We start from the raw sequence: 27,674 nt of genomic DNA on the forward strand, positions 1-27,674 counted from the left end.
GTGAGCTTCTTTCCTCTGCGCTGTCATCACAAGGAGAAGCCAGGAACAACCATACATTTCCCCTGCAGTGGTCAGTGGGTACCAGGGCCAATGTTAAGCCTGGAGTTTCCTAAAGCCTTGCCCCTGAGGAACTCTGCTGAACTGCAAGGGCAGAGCCTGACCGTAAGCTCGTTGTCTGTTTTCAGTGACCACCAGCCAAATACTGAGTGCAGCTCTGGAGTACAATATTAGTAATGTAAAATATGTATGTGTCTTCCATCAGGTCTCTGTGGCCGTGGGCCTGGCCGTCTTTGCCTGTCTGTTCCTTCTTGTCATGCTGGTAGTACTCAATAAGTGCGGACGACATTCTAAGTTCGGAATAAATCGTAAGTTCCACATTATTGATTGACAAATTGTGTGTGACCCATGCGAAAAATTCTGTGAAATGTATCTATAGCAGAAACTTTTCGAGGGACTTTTCTTGACAATGGGTTAGTTGTGGTGGCTTCTTCTCATTTTTCTCATGACATTTGCGTTTGGTGTAGCAGGTTCCTTTTGAAAAATTGTTGGATTTTGCCTCCCAAAATTTTTGTTTGAGCCTGGCCTTATTATCCGCTTGGGTCTTTCTGATCGATCTGATCACTTTTGTCCAATATTCTCGTAGAGGCACCAAGCACTGCGCAAGTCTCTTAACCCATCAAACTGGGCGTCTCTACTTGTCGTTTCTTGTGGCTAAGTCAATGACCCTCTCGAGGGCCGTTTCGGCAGTCATTCTCTGCAACTGCATCCTTATTTCTAACTTGTTCAACAGCAGGTGCCCCCATTGACCATTGACTGCTTATGGCGCCATGCCTCTGAATTCTCACATAGGTCAACACGGTTCCCTTATGAAAAATACCCCTAATTGCCAGACCCTGTCCCCATCCGGACATGGTGCAGTTTGCCATCCGGTACATAACAGTGGGTAGACCTCCATCTCTATCTCGCCCACCTACTTGCATTACTCTGTAATGTAGAAATCACCTCTCCCCCCTTGTAGCTTCAACCTAAATTTGAGAGTGGATTACCGAGATGATCACGGGCGCACTCCACACCCGCTCACGGTGCTGTTCTGGCTCTCTGCGGGTTAACAGCAGTCGGGAATAGTCGATCTTGTTTTTGTACGATGTGCATAACTGCATTTTCTCAACTTTAACTAAGGCAAGAAAAGAGCGTTTGGAAGAGGCGCACTTCATTAGAGCTTGTTCCCCCGCGCCAGGCACTAAGAAGCAGCTAATTCACTTTTGAAATTGATTCAAGCTTTAAATGGGTTTGATGAGTCTGTTTCCCAAGGGCCCACAGACCGAGAAGAGCTGGAAGAGTGTGAGATGGAAAAGTGGCCCCGGCCCTTCAGTCTATAGCCTCTGAGCAGCACATGTAACCCCTTATTCTGCAGTGGACCATTATCCCTCATAATCAGTAGAACACTTCTGCGGGACCTGTCGCAGCCCCTCTCCTACAGATGTGACCGTTCCTGGTGCTGTAGATCAGTCCAAGCTTAAGGCTACTCACCCGATAAGTCTGAGCAGAATCCGACACAGCTGTGTAGCCAGAACAGTTTTGCTGGACCTGTCACAGCCCCTCTCCTATTGATGTGACCGTTTCTTGTTACTGCAGATCAGTCCCAGCCTAACCCTACTCACGTGGTAAGTCTGAGCAGAATCCGACACAGCCGTGTAGCCAGAACAGTTCTGCTGGACCTGTCACAGCACCTGAATTGGACAGAAAACCCAACACGTTGAAGGCAACTTGGATTTCTGGGCCATTTAGCAAAGCATCAAGGACCTTGAAAGTCAGGACCATGGAGAGAGTTTCTTTGCCAGTCCTAATCTTATACATATATAACATGGCTGTATATGTGTAGTAGGGGGAGATGATGGATCTCAGGAGACATCACTTAACCAGCTGGGATCATTAGATACAAGCAGCTTATAGTGTTATATACATTTTATAGATCTCCAGAGACCATAACTACGGGAGCAGTTATGGAGGAGATAATATAGCCTCTCGATGCAGTGATTCAGCATAGGACGGGACTCACTGGAGAGTAGTGATGTCATTCCTATAAAACATCACACATAGAAGAATAGTGATGTCGTTGATATACACTATTACCTAATTTAAAATAGTAGTGATGTCATCACGTTATCTATAACTTTTATTTTGGACAGTAGTGATGTCATTGGTATATACCGTACCTTATATTTGGACAGTATTGATGTAATATCTAAAAAAAAAAAAAAACACTACAGCCTTTATTCCTTTGGAGAGTTGTGATCACATTGTTATGACATATAACGTGGAAGGGCAGTGATGTCATCAATGTCACATGAACAGATGAGCTCTAATTGGTGGTTATGGGACCTTTCATGGAGACATTTGGCCATTTTCTTTATTCAGCACTCCCCCTCCCCCAGTATTATCACCGGGGGGGGGGGGTTTCTCATCATGTGATATGCAGGTGAATGCAGTCTATTGTCATCTGTTATCAGGCATCCCAGTATATTACTTATTTTATGTAATGGAAATTCTGATTGAACAATACCTATAACCGCAGGTACTTAGGAGCTGCAGACGACCATCTAGTGACGATTTTACGAGATTATGGTTTCCTTCTCTTCCTTTATAAAGATGTATTGATTCGTTATCCGTCTGGATCTCGTCTCTGGTTACAAAGCTTCAGTGGAAAAATTGTGAGGCTCCAGGTGATGTATCTCCATTATGTACAGGGGCTTGTGATACTATTCACCCCCCCTTGGCATTTTTTGTGTTTTGCTACCTGACAATCTGGAATTTCACAGTGTTTTTGACAGTTCGCATCACTTCATGTAAAGAACATGCTTACAACTGTGATCTTTTGGTTTTCTTTTTATTGTGAAGGAAACAACAAATAGGGAAAAATAGCTGAAAACCTCAGCATGCATAACTATTCCCCCCCCCCCCCTAAAGTCAGTACTTTGTAGAGCCTCCTTTCGCGGCAATTACAGCTGCAAGTTGCTTTTGATAAATCTCTATGAGTTTTCCATATCCGGCCACTGGGATTTTTGCCCACTTCTCAAAGCAAAACTGCACCGGCTCCTACAAGTTAGATGGTTTCCTCTGGTGAACAGCAATCTTCAAGTCTGAACACAGATTCTCAATTGGATTAAGGCCTGGGCTGTGACTCGGCCACTCCAAAACATTTACATGTTTCCCAGGGGTGAACCTAGCCACACTGCTGCCTGAGGCGAACTTCAAAACGGCGCCCCCCCAAACACATATACAGTACAGCCCCCCTATAGAGCTCCCATCTCACATACAGTCCCCCCATACATTACTTGAGTGACAACTATTGTACATTCTACAATAGGTCATAAATCAGACAGTATAGTCCTCCATACAGTATTATGGGCACCACATAGTCCTCCATACAGTATTGTGGGTACCGCACAGCGCTCCATACAGAATAACATGCCCCATATATTGCTCCATACTGTATAATGGCCACACATGATGCTGCATACTGTATAATAGCCGCACATGTTGCTCCATACTGTATAATGGCCACACATGATGCTCCATACTGTATAATGGCCACAGAGTGCTCCATACTGTATATTGGTCGCCCATGATACTGCGTACCATATAATGGCCACACATAGTTCCGCTCCGTACACCTCGTAACCCACGGCTCCGCTCCATACACCTTGTACACCCACGGCTCCGCTCCGTACACCTTGTACACCCACGGCTCCACTCCGTACACCTTGTACACCCACGGCTCCGCTCCGTACACCTCGTACACACACGGCTCTGCTCTGTACACCTCGTACACACACGGCTCCGCTCCGTACACCTCGTACACATTCAGCTCCGCTCCGTGCACCTTGTACACACACGGCTCTGCTACATCCACACTGTAAACCCCTCCTGACCCCACACATAAGGCAGCTTACCATGGCAACCAGCACAGCAGAGTCCTGCAATCCATGGAGGTCCCGATCATGTGACCCCTGAGCAGGGGTCAGGGATTATGGAGAGTCGGCACCATGTGTTCGGACTGCCGCTCTGCCGCCCCCTGTCTTTCAGTGAGGACTGCCGCCTGAAGCAAAGGGCTGAACTTGCTCCATGATAGTGGCGCCCCTGATGTTTCCCATTAAACCACTCGAGTGTTGCTTTAGCATTTTGCTTTGGGTCATTATCTTGTTGGAAATTGAACCTTGGTCCCAGTCTCAGATTACTGACAGACTGAAACAGGTTTTGCTCAAGAATATCTCTGTATTTCGCACCATCCATCTTCCGCTCAACTCGGACCATTTTCCCTGTCCCTGCTGCCAAAGAACTTGACATAGGAATGTTTGACTCAGCCCCCCTTTCAACAACCATCTTATGTAACACCTACACCTACAATAACCATAGACACATTCCGAACCTTTTGGATAAATAGGCCACAGCAGCCCTGTTTGTTAATATATTTACATTACAAAACTGAACATATCAATATAACAGTGACAAATAAGGAACGGGGTCTATGGAAGCCATGCACCAGCTTTGTTGCGCCATCAGCTGCACCACACCGGTTTCAGGACCCTCCTGCTTAATCCCTCAACCACACCACACCGATTCAAGGACCCTACTGAATGGCGCCACCAATTACATTGTCCCCTGTGACCTCAGCCCAGTAGGGATCCCTTTTATTTAAATTGTACTCTGACCACCAAAAGAAGCAAAAGAGGGGAGGGGTAGGTAACTGCCCCAGCAAATGGGCCCCCTACTCCCCCCCCCTCTGCTACCATCACCTGGCTCTCCACAGTTCCCGCCACTACAGACATGCATGACACCTTTTGAATAAATGTCCCTCCACACCTTAACAGACTTCTCTAAACCCTCCCTCAAACCCAGTGCCCAGATATCTATACCGATAGGTGTCAAATGCACCGCATCCCGACGTAAATGCTCCCTGGATGGCACTTCCAGATCGTGATGCCGCACTACCACCGCCCCATTCCTAGCTAAAAAACACAACAACTTCCGATTCACCTTAATCTGGGCCTTATTTATGCATTCCACTGAACGAACATATTTCCATGCCAAACAAGCCACAATATCAGACCATCCCCGAGTGAGCAGCCATGAGCCGCAAGCAGTCAAACTTAATGTCCCGAACCAAATCCCTGAAAGTGCGGACCCCCAAATCATTACCCCCCTTGTGAATCAAGAAATCATCCGGGGGTCTATCCAAACCCACATGAAAATAAAATTCTGGAACCAACCTGGACCAGAGCATTCCGCTAATCCCTATCCACCTGACTGTTGCTTCATCCTGTCTTTACCCAAGCTGCCGGACGGACGGTCTGACGTCAGCCCGTAAAGCTCCCCACACCACATACGAGTGTCCTAACACCCACACCTACAGCGGACCATCTGTAAAAGAAAACAACCAAAATTGTAACTTTCAACTCCACAGGCAAAAAACCCTCTAGTCTTCACCACTGTTAAACATCCAGCATTCCTGTACAGACATATGACACAAAACGTAATGACTCCCATCTCCCAATCTTGCACACCGCCACTGCATTAAGGCTGCACCTAGCCTCTTTCGTTGCTGCCCCTATCCAAAACTAATGGGACCCGAATTTAGAATCATCCATGCCAATCGAACCTAAGCATCTCCTGCATATGGCTATAAACTGGAATTTAGACAAAGCCGAACCATCCTGATGAATCAGTAAAGAACCCCCGGCACCGCCTCTTACCAACAAAATTTGAGACGTTCTATATACGGGGCACTCCTTTAATCCTTCCACCGCCCACAGTTCCACCATACAACCCTTGGTATAGATATGTCTTCGACCTCCGAAGTATACAACGGATAACCCTGGGTTCACATACCATATCATGGAATTGCAAACCCCCTTGATGACAACAATTCTTACTCACTAATTCGCTTATTTGAAACGTGCCAAAGAAAGCTAAACTAAAAACTGTCTGAAACAACGTCTCATATTTTGACCAACACACATTTTTTAACGCTGCTAACAGTCTACCCAACATATGAAATGAAATTGAATGCCTCCAATCCCGAACCGCCCTTCCTTTCCTGTACCCCTTCAAAGCTTGTCGAATCACAAAAGCCTTGGTAACGTCTTCCACGCCAGACAATTTGAACAAAAATGCCAATGCTGCCATTCGACCATTCAACACCAACACCGACACCCCTTCCTCACATGACCTGCCGATCATGTATAACAACAGATCCACTCTATTGTCATCTGACTGACAACTCCCTGTACTCGCCTCCAACCCACACCAGTAGTCCCACACCGACTTATATCGATGCCACGTCCATCCCAGGAGCCATCGATGCCGTAATCAACCTCATTGCTTATCCGATACCAGATTCCATAAGCTCGCCAGCATTGTATTCAGAGCTGCTCAGGCTCCGGCTCCAACTTGCGAAACAGACTCCACTGAAAGTGAGAAATTGCATCAGTGATGGAATTTTTGACTCCTGGGACATGGGTCGCACCATACATTCAAATGCTAGCATCGAAGTACCAAATGAGGCATAAGTTCACCACAGGAGGAGAATGAGCTGACAAGCGATTAATACTCTCATATTATCACACAAAAACCTCACCTTCTTGTTTAATAAAGCCTCCCCCCACACTTCCATGGCTACCACAATGGGGAATAGCTCTAAGACCTCTAAATTCTTTGTCAGCCCATTAACTCTCCACTCATCTGGCCACTTCCCGGCCAACCATTTGCCTTGAAAATAGGCTCCAAATCCCAATGATCCTGCTGCATCCGTAACCAACTCTAAGTCAATATTGCCAACCACCTCGTCCATCCACACCGATCGTCTGTTATAACTGCCCAAAAACTGCTCCCACATGTGTAAATCCGCTTTCTGCCCTGCATTCAACCAAATAAAATGCCGTGGGCGAGTTGCACCCGCCGTTGCTACAGCCAACCTCCTGGTAAATATTCTACCTATGTGTAAAATCCTGAACGCAAAATTCAATTTACCCAGTAAGGATTGCAACTGGCACAACCGAATCTTGCGGGCTCTCAACACCTCATGTATGACCATTTTCAAATCCTCCAGCTTCTCAACTGGCAAATGACATTCCATCAACACCATATGTATCTCAATGCCCAGAAAACACATGGTGGTTGGACCCACAGTCTCCTCTGCTGCCAAAGGAATCCCAAACCTCTCCGCTATTTGTTCCATCATTCGCAATAATATTGCGCACATCGGAGACCCAGCTGGTCCAATACACAAAAAAATCATCAAGATAGTGAATAATAGAATCTGCGCCTGCCTCCGTGCAAACCATCCATTCCTAAAAGGAACTAAACGTCTCAAAATACGCACATGAAAAAACAATCCATGGACAAACAACAATCAACGTAACACTGTCCTTCCCAAAAACAGCCCAACAGGTAAAAACTGTTGGGATGAACCAGCAACAATCGAAAAGCCGCCTCTATGTCCATCTTGGCCAACAGTGCACCATGACCACATCGCCTTACCCACTCCACCGCCTTATCGAATGACACGTAAGACACCGAGACCAACTCTGGATCAATGCCATCATTGACCGACCCCCCCCTCTGGGTAAGATAAATAGTGTATCAACCAATACTTATTTGGTTCCTTCTTTGGGACCAAACCCAACGAAGAAATCTTTAAATGAGGTAATGGTAATTCCTGAAACGGACCTGCCATCCTGCCTAACTCCACTTCTTTACCCAATATTTGACCAACTATCTCCAGTTGCTCCATAGCAGACTTCAAATTCCGAACCAAAACGATACTTCCTTCACAACCGAAGGGATCTTGAAACCAAAATGAAAACCTCCCTTCAACAAACATGCTGCCTCCCTATCAGGGTAATTATCTAAATACTGCTCCATCCGCACTACCCTCACCGGAGTCATCCCTCTTACGCGCAGCTTCCCCAGGCTTTCCCTTTCCTCTCTTAAAACACTTTTGAAGCTGTGGTGTCCCCCGCAACTGGAACATTCGTGCTTAAACCTACAGGACATAAAACTATATTCCTTCTGATTAAAGCGCCAACACAAACCTTTCTTTGCTCCCGCCAGTGGTGCCCCTGAACTCTCGGTGCAGACATTAAATGCATCCATAAACTTATATCCTTGTTATCCCACCGCAAACTCGGACGAACCGCCTTCCTTTGCCTAAACTGTTCATCGTACTGCAACCAACCAGTCCCACCATATGTACGATATGCCTCCCCGATACTATCCAGATAGCAAAAAAGAGAAGAACACTGTTCCGGGGCTTTTTTCCCCACCACACTAGCTAATATAGAGAACGCCTGCAGCTAGTTGGCAAAAGTTCGGGAAATCAACCTATACCTTCACCTTTACACTTCCTCTTTTTTACTCTCCGTCAACTTTACCCTCTCCAATTTAAACTTCTCCAACGGCAAAAGCGAAAAAATCTCTACATATTCATCCCTCCATATCTTCTCTTTCACCTCCATTTTTAAATGCGCACCCAATGGCCCATCAAAACACACATATACTTCCCCACGAGCCTTATCATTCTGTCTCACTGGGTCAACACTCACCGCACTCTCCAACTCAGGGGGGCCCCCTCAAGCGGGCCCCCACTCTGAGTATCACTTGCGAACCCCTACTGAGGCTGAAACCACCACAGCCATTTTCGCCATGTGTGCCCCACCCCCTTGCCACACTGCCACTGGGGAAGACCTAGCCACGCCCATCAAGGCATGCATCACTCCCAACAACTGTGACACCTCGCTACCTACCGACCCCTCAGACACAACCTGCCCCATGCCACCCACATCACAACCACTCGCTGTATTACAGTGAGCACAATGCTTACCGGGCTGACTTTGAGTCACCCTCGGAATGGCTTCTGCGTATCTCCCCCACTGGTCCTCCTCGGATTCTTCTCCTGTAGACACCAGGCCTTCCTCCTCAGACTCCACTGTCGACGTCCCAGCAACCAAGAACACCTCTGCCCTTGTTTCGTCAGTGTTGCGAATGTCCTTAGTCCCTGCGGTGGTTTAAGGCAATTCAGCTGCAAGCCTGAAGAGATGGCCGGGGGACCACCACGGTGCAGGAAGACTACTGTACACAAGATGAGGTGCAAACAACAAAGGGTAGATTTATTGGAAGGCAAGGAATGAAGGGAATGAGAAAGATGCAAACAGGGGTTTACAATGGCAACAGACAATTTACAAGAGTTATGAACTTGATCTTTTCCGTAAAATAGCACGGTGCTCCAGCTATTACAGACTCAAGATATGTCTAACAAGCAAATGTAATCAATAAACAAGTGATGATGCTACTCTACGTATAACCTCCCTGGCCTTTACTAAGCAGGCCACACGGCTCCCGTGTACTGACTATAGAAGCCTACACTAGGCCCTAACAGGTGCACGAAAGAGGAACAAACTCACGGTGATGTTGGAGAATCAGGTCCCAGGGGGGGCCCCAGCAGTCTAATATGGTGGTGCGCACGGCTTTCTGTCAGCTCTGTGAAGCGGGGTCATCTCCTTGCTTCTGGATCCTAGAGATGCTCCTGGAAACTGTAAATCCCTTTCTCTGTATCTTCGTGGCTCTCTCTTGCAGCTATATCAGGGCACAGTTCTTCTCTATTTCAGCTATCAGCACAAAAAGTCCTCTCTGCAGCAGCCTCAGTTCACACACGCTGCTCCAGCTCCACACCTGCACTCTGCCAGACTAGTTCATTACAAGGAATATTGCAGGGGAGAAGCAGAACATTCCATCACGCCAGACAAGGGGGTGCAGCCTCTTAAAGTGACAGTGTGTTCCTTACTGTCCATAACAGCACCACCCTCTTACACGCCTGCAGCCAGCAATCCTCCCAATGCCTTCATCCTCCCCTTCCGATCCATCATCCCTAGGTCCCTAGGTCCTACAGCTAGTCTGTTTCTTGTTCTTTTGTTGGCCCTGCGCGGTACAGCAGGCTCCATTCCGAGGGCCAGTCCCCACACTCTGTCCTCCCAAGAAAGCAGAGCGCTGGACTACCCGCTCAGGTCATCGCTCCCCGGATACTCCAGCCATTTCCCTGTTCCTCTTCCCGGCGCCACGTGACCTCGTCTCTCTGCATGATGCCGGCACCTCCATGCTGGAAGATGACGTCACCTCCCGACTCCTATGCATGCTTGCAATAGGAAACAATTAATATTCCACCCAGACTCATAGTAAAACAGGTGGTCAGGAACAATGTCCCCACCCCTGTGCGTATAACTCCCAATAGGAACTATATAAGAGGAGGACAACGGGAGTATATATAGAAAAGTAACAATTTTATTGAAAAACACAATTAAAAACACACACATTTAAAAGACACCAAATGAATGTACCAGGAATCCATATTATATCCCATTTTAACAACCAACCATTGGAATGTACAAAGAGAAGATGTGCGGTAACTCCATGTAATCCTACCAAGTGGACCCAGTTCCCAATGACCACCCTATATCCGCAGTAATACATATAAGCCTGTGCAACTATGAAGTTAGAAAAGGTGCCAATACAAGAACCTGATCCACAATGGAGACTAACATGGAGAGTGCCCGGAGGAGCAGCAAGAGTAACAAGCCATGCGGCGTTAGAAAATCCACCTCCCAGAGCACAAGCACAATCTTACCCACATGAGGATCCCTGGACTGAGCGTCACCCCCGACGCACGTTTCGCTGCTATCCTAGCGGCTTTCTCAAATTATATGTATTACTGCGGATATAGGGTGGTCATTGGGAACTGGGTCCACTTGGTAGGATTACATGGAGTTACCGCACATCTTCTCTTTGTACATTCCAATGGTTGGTTGTTAAAATGGGATATAATATGGATTCCTGGTACATTCATTTGGTGTCTTTTAAATGTGTGTGTTTTTAATTGTGTTTTTCAATAAAATTGTTACTTTTCTATATATACTCCCGTTGTCCTCCTCTTATATAATGCTTGCAATAGGAGCAGACTTCCGGCACAGATTCAAGGCCTCCTGCTTCTTCTGGCTGCTCGCATCCCGACTCGGATGTTCCCTGGATGGACTCCCCACCTTGCTCTGCGCCCTGGACGGCAGTTCAGGACTCACGCTCTCAGGAGGCCTCGACCACCTAGGGCATTTTGGGGGCATTGGGTCCACAGCTGATCTGCCGCTGCTGCCACTCAACAGCCGCAACTGCTTCTGCAGCCACGCTGTGCTCTTTGTCGCTGCCAGCTTCTTAAAGTCCTGGAATATAGCCTCCATCACGGTACTGTGTCCCTGACTCAGATGTACTAACAGAATGTCACTGCCCCTTCCAATCCCCCCTTATATACCTAGTCCCCTTAACCAATCAAATGGCCCCATTCACACCCCCTTTTACTAACTACCACCATACTTTGAACCGAAACCCCTTCTGCCTTCCCTTATTCCACCATTTTAGATCCTAACTCTTTCCCCCTAAAACTTCATTTTAGTTTACTTTTCTTAACCCCTATTAGGGCCTGGCTTACATCCTGGTCATGAGGCTCTCTCCTCTACAGTCTGTGGCTTGCAGTACGGCCCCCACTTTCCCATAGCATGATGCTGTGATGAGCTGTGTTGATTTGGCACCAGACATAGCATTTACCTTGTGGCCAAAAAGTTCTATTTTGGCCTCATCTAACCACAGCACCTTCTTCATACATTTAGGGAGTCTCCCACATGTCTTTTGGCAAATTCAAAATGAGTCTTACAATTTTTGTGTGTAAGTAAAGGATTTTTCTGCCCACTCTTCCATAAAGGCCACCTCTGTGGAGTGTAAGGCTTATTGTGGTCGTGTGGACAGATAGTTCAGTCTCTGCTTGAGAACTCTGCAGCTCCTTAAGGGTTACCTTTGGTCTCTGTGATCCCTCTCTGGTTAATGCCCTTCTTGCGCAGGCTGAGAGTTTTGATGGGTGGCCCTCTCTTGGCAGGTTTGTTGTGGTACCATGTTCTTTTCATTTGATGATAATGGATGTGATGGAGATCCGGGGGATAATCAGAGATTGGGAGATTTTTTTATCACCAAACTCTGACTTGTACTTCTCAACAACTTTGTCCCTGACTTGTTTGGAGATCCCCTTGGTCTTTATGGTGTTGTTTGGAGATCTCCTTGGTCTACCTGGTGGTGTTTGGAGATCTCCTTGGTCTTTATGGTGTTTGGAGATCTCCTTGGTCTTCATGGTGGTGTTGGGAGATCTCGTCGGTCTTCATGGTGTTGTTTGGAGATCTCGTCGCTCTTCATGGTGTTGTTTGGAGATCTCTTTGGTCTTCATGGTGTTGTTTGGAGATCTCCTTGGTCTTCATGGTGTTGTTTGGGGATCTCCTTGATCTTCATGGTGGTGTTGGGAGATCTCCTTGGTTTTCATGGTGTTGTTTTGAGATCTCCTTGGTCTTTATGGTGTTGCTTGGAGATCTCCTTGGTCTTCATGGTGTTGTTTGGAGATCTCCTTGGTCTTCATGGTTTTGTTTGGAGATCTCCTTAGTCTTCATGGTGTTATTTGGAGATCTCCTTGGTCTTCATGGTGGTGTTTGGAGCTCTCCTTGGTTTTCATGGTGTTGTTTGGAGATCTCCTTGGTCTTCTTGGTGGTGTTTGGAGATTTCCTTGGTCTTCATGGTGTTGTTTGGGGATCTCCTTGATCTTCATGGTGGTATTAGGAGATCTCCTTGGTTTTCATGGTGTTGTTTGGAAATCTCCTTGGTCTTCTTGGTGGTGTTTGGAGATTTCCTTGGTCTTCATGGTGTTATTTGGGGATCTCCTTGATCTTCATGGTGGTGTTGGGAGATCTCCTTGGTCTTCATGGTGTTGTTTGGAGATCTACTTGGTCTTCATGGTGTTCCTTGGAGATCTCCTTGGTCTTCATGGTGGTGTTTGGAGCTCTCCTTGGTTTTCATGGTGTTGTTTGGAGATCTCCTTGGTCTTCTTGGTGTTGTTTGGGGATCTCCTTGATCTTCATGGTGGTGTTGGGAGATCTCCTTGGTTTTCATGGTGTTGCTTGGAGATCTCCTTGGTCTTCATGGTGTTGCTTGGAGTTCTCCTTGGTCTTCATGGTATTGTTTGGAGATATCCTTGGTCTTCATGGTGGTGTTGGGAGATCTCGTTGGTCTTCATGGTGTTGTTTGCAGATCTCCTTGGTCTTCATGGTGTTGTTTGGAGATCTCCTTGGTCTTCATGGTGTTGTTTGGAGATCTCCTTGGTCTTCATGGTGTTGTTTGGAGATCTCCTTAGTATTCATGGTGTTTTATTAGCGGTGCCTCTTGTTAATGGTGTTGCAGCCACTGTGGCTTTTCAGAAAATATAAAGTGTATATACTGACAAACATGTGTCCCTTAGATTGCACACAGAAGGACGTCCTGTCACTAAGCATGGGAATTATGAAGGGAATTGCTTGCACCAGAAATTTTTAGGAGCTTCATAGCAAAAGTAGTGAATACATGTGCACATGCCATTTTTTAGTTATTCGTTCCAATAAATTTAATTTATGCCTAAAGTTTTCTCACGCCTCCACCTTAGACTATTTAGTGCTGATGCATCACACATAAATTGTATTATAAAACTGTATATATAGGGATGGGTGATGTCTATATGTCATACTTCTTACAGCTAAGTATTTGCTACAATTGTATTTGATATTTCCTTATTTCTTCAGCCCTGATAATTTCAGGACAGGAAAAACATAGCACAGTATATGATAGAATTGTGTGTTCAGTAGTTCTTCTCTTTTTCAGGGGCTGCGGTGTTGGCACAAGAAGATGACTTGGCCATGTCATTGCACTTCATGAATTTTGGCAGCAGCCCCCTCACTTCTGCTGAAGGCAAGGTGGATGGAACCAAACACAACTTCATCGAGAACCCCCAATACTTCTGTGATGCCTGTAAGAAAGTGTACATATACAAGGGGTACAGGCTAATGACACTGACACTTGGGGTACAGGATGATGGCACTGACACTTGGGGTACACGATAATGACACTGACACTTGGGGTCTCCAAACAGTATAATACACACCCCATAGTCCTCCATACAGTATAATACACCTCCCATAGTCCTCCATACCGCATAATACACTTCCCATAGTCCTCTATATAGTATAATACACTCCCCATAGTCCTAAATATAGTATAATGCACACCCCATAGTCTTCCATACAGTGTAATGAGCCCCAGTCCTCCATATAATATAATATATTCCCCATAGTACTCAATATAGTATAATGCACACCCCATAGTCCTCCATACAGTATAATGCACCCCATAGTCCTCCATATAGTATAATGCACACCTCATAGTCCTCCATACAGTATAATACACTCCTCATAGTCCTCCATACAGTATAATACACTCTCTGTAGTCCTCAATACACTATAATACACTCCACGTAGTTCTCCATACAGTATAATACACTCCCCATAGTCCTCCATATAGTATAGTATACTCCCCATAGTCCTCCATACAGCGTAATACACTCCCCATAGTCCTACATGTATTATAATACACTCCCCATAGTCCTCCATACAGTATAATGCACTCCCCATAGTCCTCCATACAGTATAATACACTCCACATAGTCCTCCATACAGTATAATACACTCCCCATATTCCTCCATACAGTATAATACACTCCCCATAGTCCTCTAAATAGTATAGTATACTCCTCATAATCCTTCATACAGTGTAATACACTCCCCATAGTCCTCCATATAGTATAATACACTCCCCATAGTCCTCAATATAGTGCAATATAATAATAATTATGCAATTATTATATAATATAATGCACACCCCATAGTCCTCCATACAGTCTCATGCACCCGATAGTCCTCTACATAGTATAAAACAGTCCTCATATTCCTCCATGTAGTATAATATACTCCCCATAGTCCTTCTTACAGTATAATGCACTCCCCGTAGTTCTCCATACAGTATAATGAAGCCCCATATAGTACACATAGTATAATGATCTCCCCATAGTCCTTGATAGAGTATAGTGCAGCCCCATTGTAGTACATATAGTATAATGCACTCCCCATAGTCCTTGATAGAATATAATGCAGTCCCATATAGTATAATGCAGCCCCCCAATAGAGCATAATGCAGCCCCTCATAGAGTATAATGCAGCTCCTCATAGAGTATAATGCGACTGCCCATAGAGTACAATACAGCCCCCATAGGGTATAATATAGCCCGCCATAGAGTATAATGCAGCCCCATAGAGTCTAATACAGCCCTCATAGTACTGCAGTATTATGGCCACCACATACTCATGGATTTAAAAAAATATATAAAATGCATACTCACCTCTCCCCGTTCCCTCGCTGCTCTGGTCTCCGCAGCGTGTCTCCTCAGTAGCTCCACTGCCGGCATGCTGCGTCAGACACAGAGGAGGAATGATGGGAGAGGGAGAATCACCTGACGCTCTCTCTTCCATCATTGCTTTCAACTCTATGAGGAACACTTGTGCTACAAGATAATGAATCTGAAATTGTAGTACAGGATATTGACACTGACACTAGGGGTACAGGTTAATGACACTGACACTTGGGGTACAGGATAATCACACTGATACTTGGGGTACAGGACAATGGGGTACAGGATAATGACACTGATAGTTGGGTACAGGACATTTAAATTTTCTTTATTTTCCAGGTGTTCAGCATATCAAGAGGAGAGACATTTTGCCCAAGTGGGAGCTGGGGGAAGGGGCCTTTGGGAAAGTGTATTTGGCTGAGTGCTACAACCTGACCCCAGATGAAGAGAAGACTCTAGTAGCTGTAAAGGTAATGTGGATAAATTAGGTTTACTCAGTGGGATAAGTCATTGTGATTGAGTAGGTCCATACATGTAATCACTTGGTGAATCACCACTTGCACTCAGTGACCTAAAGCAGGCACTCCTGGGCATCATTGTAATTTCTTCGGGCCAGTGGTTCACCAGTGTGAGGGTTATTGTTTGGATTGTTTCTCAACTGTGGATGACTGGGTTATAATTGGGATTTTGAAAAATTGCCCACCAAGATGGTGCATTTTCTTAAAAGATGTCCAAGAAGATCAAATTCTCTCCTCCCATCGTCTTCTGTGCCTTCCCAAACCCACCTGTTACCTTAAAAATGATGTTCCTCATCACTGGTGAATATGTTCTCCTTTTCTGTAGGCTCTCAAAGAAGCTACCGAGATGGCCCGCCAGGACTTCCAGCGAGAGGCCGAGCTTCTCACAGTACTTCAACATGAGCACATTGTGAAGTTTTATGGTGTCTGCACCGATGGGGAACCTCTCATCATGGTGTTTGAGTACATGAAGCATGGAGACCTCAACCGCTTCCTCAGGTTAGTTGCCTTCAAGGCCAAAGAAGATTTGTTTGATTTAGACAGTACTCCCTATTTCAGGGAATTCTCAGTTAAAAGGGAGTTGGGAGCCTTTTTTAGAACATAGAAGAGAACCAAATTATCAGAACTCTGCCCATCTGTGTAAATCTCAAGAAAGGTCAATGAACTTACTCTAGGAAGGCAAAGGACATGTGTGTGGACAAGTAGGAAGGTAATGGTTGGGATTGTCGGCCAAGGAATTTGGTTGGAATTCATTAGGGCATCGGGCATGGGATTTTATTGGTATGGGCTTCCATGGTAAGTAGTGGTTTCCCTCCAAAGATTGAATATCCAGGATCTGACATCCTACCATAGCCATTCTGGTGGATCCCACCAGTCCCTGCTTACTTCCTACAATAATCATGTAATCACTGAGGCCACAGATTGACTGCAGGCTGTCATATCAATAATGTATTTCTCCCTGCAGAAAGTAGGGAGAGACAGGCAGAGCATGATCACTGGAGGACTGAAGAAGTCAGTTCTTGCCCACACTCCACTCTTGCATAAGCTTTTATAAATCCCCAAAAAAACCTTTGGCTAACAACCACTCTTCTCAACTTTCCCATATATCTGCATGTTCGGCTTGGAGGATCATTTATTCTGAAGACTGGATACCTCTAACCGCAGCTTATCTCCTGTGAGAATAAAGGATTGGACATGTTGCAACTCAACATACCCCATCCTACTTTCCTCCATTAGGGGAGTGTCAAGATTTCCCTATAAGCCTAAGATATTTGGCCAGTCGTTCTGAAATGGAAAGGTTTGGTCCTCCTTGCTCCTAGATGTTTGGGCATCAATTCTACACAGATTTCCCGAATGAGAAGAATTATCTGGAAATTATTATATTTTTTAACCCTTCGCCACTCCTCAAATAGATACTGAGGCTCGTTCCCTACTTCCATCTTTACAGCTTCCCTTTTGCCGACACATCCCCCTCCCCATCCCCAATACTCGGGAGCTGCTATTATAACAGTGGATGTGCCTCTCTCCTCCTCCGCCTGCCATCTCTCTGGCTAATGCACTCCTCTCTGCAATATTGATTAGATTATCTGTCTGAGAGGCTCAAATAGAAGGAGATTGCCCATCAGTTGAAATAAACAGAGAGTTTTTGATTGGTCCCGTAGGTATTAGACATAGACGATGGGCTGCCAGTGGCATATCGCAGTGTCCGGGTACTGATGGAGAGATCGCAGAGACACTGTGTTTTATGGTTATTGTTACACTGGGACTGAGAAATGTATCTTGTCGGGGGCCAGCTGATCTCTAATCGTGGCTTTTTGACACATGAAATTTTTCAAGTATGGGCAAGAACTCTGTTTCCCCCTTGTCTGGAAGGCCTACATGTGTAAAATGGTCTTTGCTGTTGGGGGATTGGAACAATTGCATCTGGTCAGTGCAGGTTATGAAGAGCATTGTGCTATTTTGCACATTCATGGTAGGTACCCACCACCTGAGAACTTGGAACATAGATGTAGTGACACAAAATTGCTATCCTTTCTCCAAAAATGAGAACATGCCTCTTATTGAACTGATTGATAGGAGCCGATAGACCATCAGATCTTTGGGCCTTACCATTGACCTACTCATGAAGATGATGTCTCTGATGGTCTACAAAATGTATCTTCTTTATCTATTACACAGATCGCATGGACCAGACGCCAAGATTTTGGATAACGGCAATGGGCAACCGTTTGGACAGCTCAACCTGACCCAGATGTTACAAATTGCCTCTCAGATTGCCTCAGGCATGGTTTACCTGGCATCTCTACACTTTGTCCACCGGGATCTTGCCACTAGAAATTGCCTTGTTGGGAACAATCTGGTAGTCAAGATCGGTGATTTTGGAATGTCCCGAGACATCTACAGTACAGACTACTACCGGGTAAGGACACTGGAAGGGACAAGAAGCTTTGTGTCACATAAGTTTTCGCATTCTAGGTGGAGTGGGTCTACATCCCTTGTGGTGATTGTTGGGTTGACAGTCTACGTCCATTTCCCTCTACGAGGACTTATATCAATGGGCAACATTTCAGACCTCTATAGATCTTTATCAAACACAGCACCCACAAAAAGGACAGAAGGCCATGAACTTTCTCATAACCGAAACTAAACCCAATAAAACCAATGGAGGGTCCCAAAGAGAGGTGGCCTCGCTTTAGCACTTGAGAAAACATGGCCATCTCCATATCAAGCATACTGTATATGGATAGCCAAATTCTTTGGACCATTGGTGATCCCAAAAATTGGAGCTCCACCACTTTTATGGGGCATCCTTTCGATAAGGCAACCTTCACAGTTGGTTTGTTTCTGATCATCTAGTTGCCGGTGTAAACAAACCAAGTGATCAACTGCTCTTTTGATGGCTGATCAAATCTTTTATGAAGGCCTAAAAATTAATTGGTTAGCAGCACATTTCCCTATCTTAAAAGGGATGTGCTTCTGACAATGATAATAAGGGGTGGAACAAATTACTCCCTTTTTGAAAATCCTCCTTAATGAACAGCAATCAACTTCCTAAGTCCTCGATCAGCGCTCGCTACTGTCCACGTGAAAGGACCGGATAGTAGGAAAAGACTTTCAAGGGCTATCACAGTTTGATCAACTGAGGACCAACTCTTGGTCATCGATATTCGTAACCAAAAAAATCTAGAACGAATGGTAAAAGAGCTCAGCTAGGAAAAACGTTGTAGAGCTGATCGTATACATTCATATGAATTTATATACTGTATTTATGTGTAATTATACATAGTGTCAATATAAAGAATTGGACTCTACATTCCAAATATAGACATGTACATGAGAAGAGAAGGTGATCCTTTTTAATCCATAAAGGAAAGGATTCTTTACAGTGAGAGTGTTAAAAATTGAAAACCTCAACCCCAGGATGTCGTAAATGCACAAAAATCCACTTATCTCCAAAGCCGGAGTAGTCAATCAGCAGCTTAGTGCGAGAATGATGCATCAAATCCCTCCCCACCTGCATTACCCAGAGCTAGCCGTAAATCTCCCCAACATTGGAAAAGCCCTATCATATCAGGATTTCTGCCTGATGGTAATCCTAATAAAAAGCCGATGCATTTGTAAGTAAGCGATACGATGGAGCATTTAGCTGCCATGCTCTGGTGATGGCACGGGTCCAGATGGAGATTATATAGCCCATGTGAACCGTAAGCACCTGCCAAATGCTCGGTGCAGTCAGGAGATCCCATCCATCTTCATATCGTTCAAGGGCTCTAGCGGGATTTGAACTTGTGACATCCTGGATTGCCCGAGCCTCCTTCTTTCCCTTTTAGTGCTCTGAAGTTGTTTCTTTGTCAGTCTCGTATTCATATTTAATGCCGGGCTATGATGGGAATATGAGAAAATCACTTAGTGCATGGAAAAATCCTAGAATGGAGGGGAACTTGGGGGGAGTTACTGATGAGGGGTCTGAGACGTGCATAGGATAGGATCAATAGATTACTATCAGTAGTGCCTGTAATTGTAGTACCAGCTATGTCCAATAGGTATCACTAGAGAGACAACTTTTTTCTTATGTGAGGAGAGCTAATTAGCATATTTTTTCCCAAGGAGCATTGCCCGGTCTATAATACCCCCCTACATCAACAAGAAACATGCCCCACTTAGACTGATGGAAGCATATTCTGCCCCCTTCTCCTTTCTTCATATCTGGCAGCAATGGAGATGAAGCAGGGGAGTCAGGCAGATCAGAAAACTTACTACAGTGAAATAGAAGAGCTTGACTATGTAGCAGAGTTGAGTATGTCAGGTGGGACACTGACTCAATTCTGCTGTGTTGCTGGACTTTGCTAAATGCGTATATCACCCATCATACTCAACCCTGCTACGTTGCTGGACTCAGCTACATTACTTGAGCCACCACTTGACTGATGTAGCAGATTCCAGCAACATAACAGAGTTGAGTATATCAGGTGATAAATGTATTTAGCAAAGTCCAGCAATGTAGCAGAATTGAGTTGGTCAAGTGACTCACTGATGTAGCGGAGTTTAGCGACATACCAGATTACAGTATATTCAGTGACTCAAAGATGTAGCAGGCTTGAGTCGGTCAGGTGACCAAGTAATGTAGCAAAGTCAGGCAGCATAGCAGGGTCTAGTATGTTTACTGGCTCAAAGATATGGCAAAGCCCAGCAGCATTGCAGAGATGAGAAGGTCAGGTGCCTCAAGTAATGTAGCAGAGCCCAGAAATGTAGCAGAGCACAGATGAGCAGGTCAGGAGGCTCAAGTAATATAGAAGAGTCCAGCAACGTACCAGAAGAGTTGAGTATGTCCAATGACTCAAATATATAGCAGAGCCAAGCAAAGTAGCAGAGTTGAGTAAGTCAAGTGGCTCAAGTAATATAGCAGAGCCCAGCAACATGGCAGAGTTGAGAAGGTCAGAAGGCTCAAGTAATGTAGCAGAGCCCAGCGATGTAGCAGAGTCAAGCAAAGTAGCAGAGGTGAGTAAGTCAGCTGGCTCAAGTAGTATGGCAGAGCCCAGCAACATGGCACAGTTGAGCAGGTTAGGAGGCTCAAATAATATAGCAGAGTGCAACAACGTACCAGAGTTGAGTATGTCCAATGACTCAAATATATAGCAGAGCCAAGCAAAGTGTCAGAGTTGAGTAAGTCAGGTGGATCAAGCAAGGTAGCAGAGTCAAGCAATGTATCAAAGTTGAGTATGTCAGGTGGCTCAAGTAGTATAGCAGAGCCCAGCAAAGTAGCAGAACTGACAAGGTCAGGTGGCTCTGGTAACGTAGCAGGGTCCAGCCAAGTAGCAGAGTTGAGTAGGCCAAGTGGCTCATGTTCTGTAGCAAAGGCCGTGGGTGTGCTAATACTAGTAAACATGCAAACTACCTGAATACTCAGGTGACGTACCAACACCTGAGCCGGCCTATAGGGCCTAAGAGAGTGACCTCAGAGGTGTGCGCCAGGTTACCATGGTAACCCAATTTGCACAGGAACAGAGAGAGAGACCAAGAGCCAAGACAGGGGAATAACACAATGTGTAGAAAAGAGCAAACACAATAATGAATGGAGCCTGCCCACCGGCGCCAGAACTCTGCACTGCGGTCCGTTCACATTTTCATCATGTCTGCTTGCTGCCAGTCAGTGGAAACACTCTTGTGTCCATCCTGAGCACGAAGACTCATCCTGCTGATACCGAGGCGCAGAGCCGAGTACCAGCTAATAACGGGGCTCTGTGTGTGATTCTGACAGGTCGGGGGTCGGACTATGCTGCCCATCCGCTGGATGCCCCCTGAGAGCATCTTGTATCGTAAATTCACCACGGACAGTGACATCTGGAGTTTCGGCGTGGTCCTGTGGGAGATCTTCACCTACGGGAAGCAGCCATGGTACCAGCTTTCCAACACAGAGGTAAGATGTCTTTACATTTATAATCTATTTCCATATGATCAGAGATCCCTTTAAGAGGTGATAACCTGGTTGGATCTGGCCACTGGACGGCACTCGTCTTGGCCGCACGATTCCTCCTGGCCGATGCCAAGAAAGCTTTCTCAATAAGTAAATTAATATCAAGAAAGAAGGATCTGATTTTAATTTTCCAGTGCTCAATAGGATAATCTGATTGCGCTGCCCTGAGGGTCAGTAAGTGACCCCGGCAGGAACCGGAGGAGGTAATGAGTGCAGGAGACACCCGATAAGTGGCTCTAAACTCCATCAGCAGGGATTAGGTTACCGGGGGCCCGAGGCGTCCGGCGCACACAGGGAACATCGACAAGCACAACATTACTTATCCTGACGGTAATTCTATTTCCAGGGAATCAGGATTGTTACCTTACAGCAAGTGGAAGCCGCTACCTCAGTATATGGACGCACGGCGTCTAGACGGGGACTGCAGGGACTGCGGAGGGATGACAGATGGATAGATAATAGATAGATAGATAATAGATGATAAATAGATAATACAGTAGATAATAGATAACAGATAAATGATAGATGATAGATAATATGTAGATAATACATAGATAATAGATTGATAGATAGATTATAGATAGATAGATAATAGATAGATAATAGATAATAAGTTCCTCTTCTCCCCCCCTCCCCCCGAATTATTAGGGACCCGATTTATTGTTTTCTGTGCTCTTTTCAAGTCAGTTCATCTGATTTCTTCTACCCTAGGCCATTGAATGCATTACTCAAGGACGAGAACTTGAAAGACCCAGAACATGCCCCACTGAGGTCTACACCATCATGCAAGGCTGCTGGCAAAGAGAACCTCAGCAGAGGCTCAACATTAAGGAGATCTACCGTAAGCTGCAAGGTCTGGTCAAGGCCCCACCGGTATATTTAGACATTCTTCAGTAAAATGTGCCATCAACCACAGAAACTAAAGATCAAACATGAAAACTTTAATATTTCCTGCAAGTCTATCACTCCTATATACACCACAGAAGAAGCTTTGCTAATGCTTAACCCAGACCTCTGACTCATTGAAGGTCCTGGATCTCCATCGAGTCTTATAAAAAAAAAGGTGGGTGGATATCAGGAACTTCAAAGCCAAGAAAGCTCCTTGTAGAAGCCAACCATGGAAGGCCTCCTATGCACAATTATGGGAGCCATAAGGACTAGGGCAGCACAATGAAGACCAGACCAACGTCTCCTGGTCAACTAGAGTGGAAGAAGATCTGATGAGACTTCTGCCAATGCAGTGACCTGTATCTGTAGGACATTACAAGTCCAACCTAATGCGTCTCTTAAGATATTGATTATCTTTGGCCATTCAACCCACCCCAACCTCCTTCCCTGACCTACAATGTAGAGACTTGTGGGATTGGAAGATGCACCGTACCAATGACTCTCCAAGATGAATGTTGTATCCATGTGTACATTTCTCAGACTCCGTATGACTCGATCCTATGACTTTTATGTCCATTGAGGTTTGCTTGAATACAACTTCCTCCATCCCCGAGACTATGGACCGTGTCACATATATGTTAATTTATTAGAATCCTATACTCTGTAATGCACTGTGTACATACATTACATTACTGATCCTGAGTTACATCCTGTATTATACCCCAGAGCTGCACTCACTATTCTGCTGGTGCAGTCACTGTGTACATACATTACATTACTGATCCTGAGTTACATCCTGTATTATACCCCAGAGCTGCACTCACTATTCTGCTGGTGGAGTCACTGTGTACATACATTACATTACTGATCCTGTACTGATCCTGAGTTACACCCTGTATTATACTCCAGAGCTACACTCACTATTCTGCTGGTGCAGTCACTGTGTACATACATTACATTACTGATCCTGTACTAATCCTGAGTTACATCCTGTATTATACTCCAGAGCTGCACTCACTAATCTGCTGGTGCAGTCACAGTGTACATACATTACATTAATGATCCTGTACTGATCCTGAGTTACATCCTGTATTATACCCCAGAGCTACACTCACTATTCTGCTGGTGCAGTCACAGTGTACATACATTACATTAGTGATCCTGTACTGATCCTGAGTTACATCCTGTATTATACCCAAGAGCTGCACTTACTATTCTGCTGCTGCAGTCACTGTGTACATACATTACATTACTGATCCTGAGTTACATCCTGTATTATACCCCAGAGCTGCACTCACTATTCTGCTGGTGCAGTCACAGTGTACATACATTACATTAATGATCCTGTACTGATCCTGAGTTACATCCTGTATTATACCCCAGAGCTACACTCACTATTCTGCTGGTGCAGTCACAGTGTACATACATTACATTAGTGATCCTGTACTGATCCTGAGTTACATCCTGTATTATACCCAAGAGCTGCACTTACTATTCTGCTGGTGCAGTCACTGTGTACATACATTACATTACTGATCCTGAGTTACATCCTGTATTATACCCCAGAGCTCCACTCACTATTCTGCTGGTGGAGTCACTGTGTACATACATTACATTACTGATCCTGAGTTACATTCTGTATTATACTCCAGACCTGCACTCACTATTCTGCTGGTGCAGTCACTGTGTACATACATTACATTACTGATCCTGAGTTACATCCTGTATTATACTCCAGAGCTGCACTCACTATTCTGCTGGTGCAGTCACTGTGTACATACATTACATTACTGATCCTGTACTGATCCTGAGTTACATCCTGTATTATTCTCCAGAGCTGCACTCACTATTCTGCTGGTGCAGTCACTGTGTACATACATTACTGATCCTGTACTGTTCCTGAGTTACATCCTGTATTATACTCCAGAGCTGCACTCACTATTCTGCTGGCGTAGTCACTGTGTACATACATTACATTACTTATAATGTAGTGATCTTGAGTTACATCCTGTAACTATTCTGCACTAGCAGAATAGTGAGTGCAGCTCTGGAGTATAATACAGGATGTAACTCGGGATCAGTACAGGATCAGTAATGTAATGTAGGTACACAGTGACTGCACCAGCAGAATAGTGAGTGCAGCTCTGGAGTATAATACAGGATGTAACTCAGGATCAGTACAGGATCAGTAATATAATGTATGTACACAGTGACTGCACCAGCAGAAAAGTGAGTGCAGCTCTGGGGTATAATACAGGATGTAATTCAGGATTAGTACAGGATCAGTAATGTAATGTATGTATACAGAGACTGCACCAGCAGAATAGTGAATGCAGCTCTAGATTATGATGCTGTAGAGAGCACAACAACAGATATTTCAGCTGAAGAAGACTTTCTGGTTGGCCGCTTTTTGACCATTACATTAATCTGCTATGACAGTATAGACATTCAGAAGATGAGGTTCCTTGCTTTGACAGGTTTGGTTGACTGCATCTTCTTAGAGCAATGGATCCATAAATCTGTGTTGATTTTGTAACACTCTTAAGGTTTCCCAGGTAGATTTCAGATATATGAGTTAGTCAGGACGCATACCCTATATTTTATGGAACATTCTGTGCTTCCATTTGACTTGGATCACGTGGTGGGACCAGTATGGACGTCCACATCTAGAGTACCAATAGGTTTCTTGTGCCAAAATTAGCCATTACTTGACGTGTCCCTCATCGTCTCCACTTTTTTCTTGAGCTTGGGAGCTTCATATATGAGTAGAATGTCGACTCTTAGGACAAGAAACCCAAGTCAGTCATTAACCCTTCATATTCCCCCTCCTACATGTATAGATGGTCAATGGTGTTAATATTATTTATCCTAGATTATAAGCTCTTGGGACAAGAACCCTTTTTCCCAGCACTTATCTTTCTTCCTCGGGATGTATTTTGCTTGAATCTGAGAGCACAATTGTGATTATATGGCTCAGCACTTTTTTCCCCCCATTTTTGACTACATTGTAGCAGCACAGAGTATTTCAGGAGAAGCTGTGCTAGGGGAGGGAAAGGCTGTAACCGCTTATGTAACTCATAAAGGGACAATCAATGATCCATATAGGGCAATAGAGACAAGTGGAAGGTCAAAAAGAGGATAGAGCTGAGGCCACAGCAGCACAGAGCATTTCAGGAGAGAGGTGTTCATGTTGACCTGTCCACTTGTGGAACTCATAAAAGGGGTAATTCATGATCTAAGGTGAGAAATAGGGACACCTTGAAGATTAAGGAGAGGAAAGAGCAGGATTTCCAGCAGCACAGAGTATTGCAGGATATTATTGCTGTCCAATTGTGTTAATATATTAGTGCCCATAGCGTTACATGTAATGATATGTCATGATATGACGAGGAGGAATAGAGGCGAGTGGGACAGGGCAGAGAGAGGAAGAAGATGTGGTTTCAGTAACACAGAGTATTTAAAAGGCATGTTCACACTTGCTGTATTTGCTTATGCAGTGTTGTAGATGCCCCATCTACAAGCTTGGGGTGCGGAGTGATGTCGGATGTGATGCAGATCCATTACATGTGAACAGACCCTAAAGCATCTCTGCATATATGTTCATATAGGTTGCTATTATTAGAACAGTAGTGTGTTCTCCAGAGCAGAACTTCTCCCCTTATAAATAGAGGTTTCTACTATTTTGGAAGTTATGGAGATCAGTTTTTGTCACCTTCGCACAGGCACTGGCACCATATCTCCATGGCTGATACTTCCAATTTTCAAGAGGGTCTCGGGACCGGAAATGTGACCATCAAGGTCTAAGTCGATTAGCAAGTTTCACAGGATTCCTGCTTCTTCTTCAGGTGCCATGACTAACGTGTCACAGTTATTGTACAGGACGTCGCAGTTTAAGTTACACCACGTATGTATATATTATGTACTGTGATATGACGCTATTTAATAAAGTTCATTTGAAAAAAGTTTGTTATTCTTGCCGCTTTTTAAATTGTACCATAACCTTGTATGATGTCTATACAGGTAGAATTCCTTCTCCAACATATATGGCACAGAGGGAGACTATGGGGTCACAGTTGGTCCCATTCTTTTTGTTAATGGGTTGTGAAAATCTAAGTAGGACAACCCCCTCCACCTCTACTGCAAGTAAGGAATTGGTCTAGTGGTCATGAAATATTGTCCTTCTGTCCTTAGTAGTGAATCTAGGTACCATAATGGGGACCCACATTACCCCTAGTTACATACACCACTGAGCATTGGTCACACTCTTGGGATATTTGCCCTTTCATCCTAGGCTGTGTATGAGCACTATCATGACAATTCTTATTACATCTTGTTATGTACACGACTGAACAGAGGTCACCCATTTTGTATTTTGGCCCTTCTTTCCTAGGTAGCAAATCTATGCACCTTAATTATGACCCATCTCATTCCTTGTTATGTACACCTTTAATCACATATCACCTGGCTGGAATATTTGCCTTTCTGTCCTTAGTAGAACATTTAGATACTATATTGGTCCTTGATACATATACCACTGTGGAGAGGTAACCACATGCGGTATCAGGCCTTCTGTCTAAACCTAGGCACCATAATGTGAATCCATATTGCCCCTTGTTATGTATACCCCTGAGCAGTTGTCACCTGTTTGGATTTTGACCCTTCATTCCTAGGTGACAAGTCTAAGGTAACATAATGCGGACCCATATTGCCCCTTATGTACACCCCTAATCAGAGGTCACCTGTTTGGGTTATTTGCACTTCATTCCTAGGTGACAAATCTAAGGTACCATAATGGTGACCCATATTGCCCCTTGTTATGTACACCCCTGATCAGAGTTCACCTGTTTGGGATATTGGCCCTTCATTCCTAGGTGACAAATCTAAGGTACCATAATGGTGACCCATATTGCCCCTTGTTAGGTACACCCCTGATCAGAGATCACCTGTT

The 27,674-nt window shown here is 44.8% G+C and overlaps 1 protein-coding gene across 1 annotated transcript in view; it reads left to right on the forward strand.

Annotated features, from left to right (window-relative positions):
- Nucleotides 1–24,744, forward strand: part of NTRK1 (neurotrophic receptor tyrosine kinase 1) — a 107,884-nt gene extending 83,140 nt beyond the window's left edge. The window contains exons 11-17 of the mRNA XM_077258711.1: nt 263–365; nt 13,768–13,914; nt 15,686–15,816; nt 16,190–16,362; nt 18,043–18,283; nt 21,623–21,781; nt 22,550–24,744. Coding sequence (XP_077114826.1) covers nt 263–365; nt 13,768–13,914; nt 15,686–15,816; nt 16,190–16,362; nt 18,043–18,283; nt 21,623–21,781; nt 22,550–22,735 — 1,140 coding nt within the window. The 3' untranslated portion in view covers nt 22,736–24,744. The remainder of the gene's footprint in view (nt 1–262; nt 366–13,767; nt 13,915–15,685; nt 15,817–16,189; nt 16,363–18,042; nt 18,284–21,622; nt 21,782–22,549) is intronic.
- The last annotated feature ends 2,930 nt before the right edge of the window (nt 24,745–27,674 follow it).

Source organism: Ranitomeya variabilis, chromosome 1 (assembly GCF_051348905.1).
Source record: "Ranitomeya variabilis isolate aRanVar5 chromosome 1, aRanVar5.hap1, whole genome shotgun sequence".
Lineage (NCBI taxonomy): Eukaryota > Metazoa > Chordata > Amphibia > Anura > Dendrobatidae > Ranitomeya > Ranitomeya variabilis.